This window comes from Oncorhynchus nerka, linkage group LG14 (genome assembly GCF_034236695.1).
Source record: "Oncorhynchus nerka isolate Pitt River linkage group LG14, Oner_Uvic_2.0, whole genome shotgun sequence".
Lineage (NCBI taxonomy): Eukaryota > Metazoa > Chordata > Actinopteri > Salmoniformes > Salmonidae > Oncorhynchus > Oncorhynchus nerka.
This window is the reverse complement of record NC_088409.1, coordinates 62,176,764-62,177,959: the sequence shown is the minus strand read 5'-3', so window position 1 is coordinate 62,177,959 and position 1,196 is coordinate 62,176,764. Positions and strand designations below refer to the sequence as shown.

The window sequence follows — 1,196 nt, the reverse complement described above, 5'->3', positions numbered from 1 at the left end:
TGGCAGCAACATGCCGGTGTCTCTGCCAGAACAGGGAATTGGCATAGGTAATTTAGACTGGAGCTTGGCTTATTTATTGATCTTTACCAATAGCACTGACTGAGTGGGATTTAAGCAGGAAATACCCTCTTTAAAATAAAAGCTATTCAACAGGGCCACCGCCCCAGTGTATGGAGGGAATTCAAAAAAGAGAGAAAAGCAGAAGAATGGGAATTGTCTGTTGACAGATTGGATGTATTCAGTCATTCACACTAGGAGACGTGTATAGGGTGGGGTTGTAGCTCTCGCCAGTGCAAGGCTGCATGCCGGTCGCCTGTGGAGGAGAGAGGGGGAGGGAGAAGAGGGGGATAGGTTCATCACAGAGAGAGAAGGAGGGGGTGTCGGCGTGAACAGAGGGAGGGGAAGGGAAGGAGGGGTTTTAAAGGGTGGGCTTGTAGTCATTGTTAGCCAGCAAGTCAGAGAGAGGCGCGAGCAGGCAGACAGTGAGTGTGTGTGCAAATTGTGATGAGTAAAAGCATTAGGCGACTCAGCTGTTGGTACAGCCAGTGAGCGTGTGCAAGAGCGCGAGGGAGTGAGAGAGAAGTGTAAGGCAAAAAGGAAGGAAAGAAGGGAAAAGAGAGAAAGGATATTACAAGTATGCTGTGCTGCATAAGAAGAACAAAACCGGTAACTGCTTTCTTTACAGATTCTCTCATTCATAGCTGTCATTTTCAAAAATGTGGCTAAAATGTTCCACTTTTGGACTAATTACATCCGTAACTGATCTGAGGATATGCTTGTCTATTTTTTTTTTGTCTTCTTGGCTCACTGGGACTTCAGTGATGTCTCGGATGCAAAACGGACACGCCTTGTTAATGTGATTATGTTTGAATGAGTGTAGCCACGATGCTGCCAGACCTCACACTGTACTAGCAGTAAGATCAGCCTGTAACATGATGCTGTGCTCTTTTATACTATTATCGATCCACTACTTTAAACACTGAAAGACGTATTGATAGACACTTGATGCACCTGTTTGCTGCCTTCTGTGATTGCCTTGGCTGCTTTGTACTGTAATCAGGGGATACATGAATACTGAGGATACCACCTCCATTGAGCACAATACTTGTCTTATTCCCTTAAGGCTGCTTTTAGTTGATGCACTAATTGGCTGCAAAAAAAAAAAAAAAAAAATCCTATTTCAAGTGTTATCTCTA

The 1,196-nt window shown here is 44.4% G+C and overlaps 1 protein-coding gene across 1 annotated transcript in view; it reads left to right on the top strand.

Moving 5' to 3' along the window:
* Nucleotides 1-446: 446 nt before the first annotated feature.
* LOC115141613 (neuromodulin-like) overlaps nucleotides 447-1,196 on the top strand; it is an 11,259-nt gene continuing 10,509 nt past the window's right edge. The window contains exon 1 of the mRNA XM_029680647.2: nucleotides 447-666. Coding sequence (XP_029536507.2) covers nucleotides 637-666 — 30 coding nt within the window. The 5' untranslated portion in view covers nucleotides 447-636. The remainder of the gene's footprint in view (nucleotides 667-1,196) is intronic.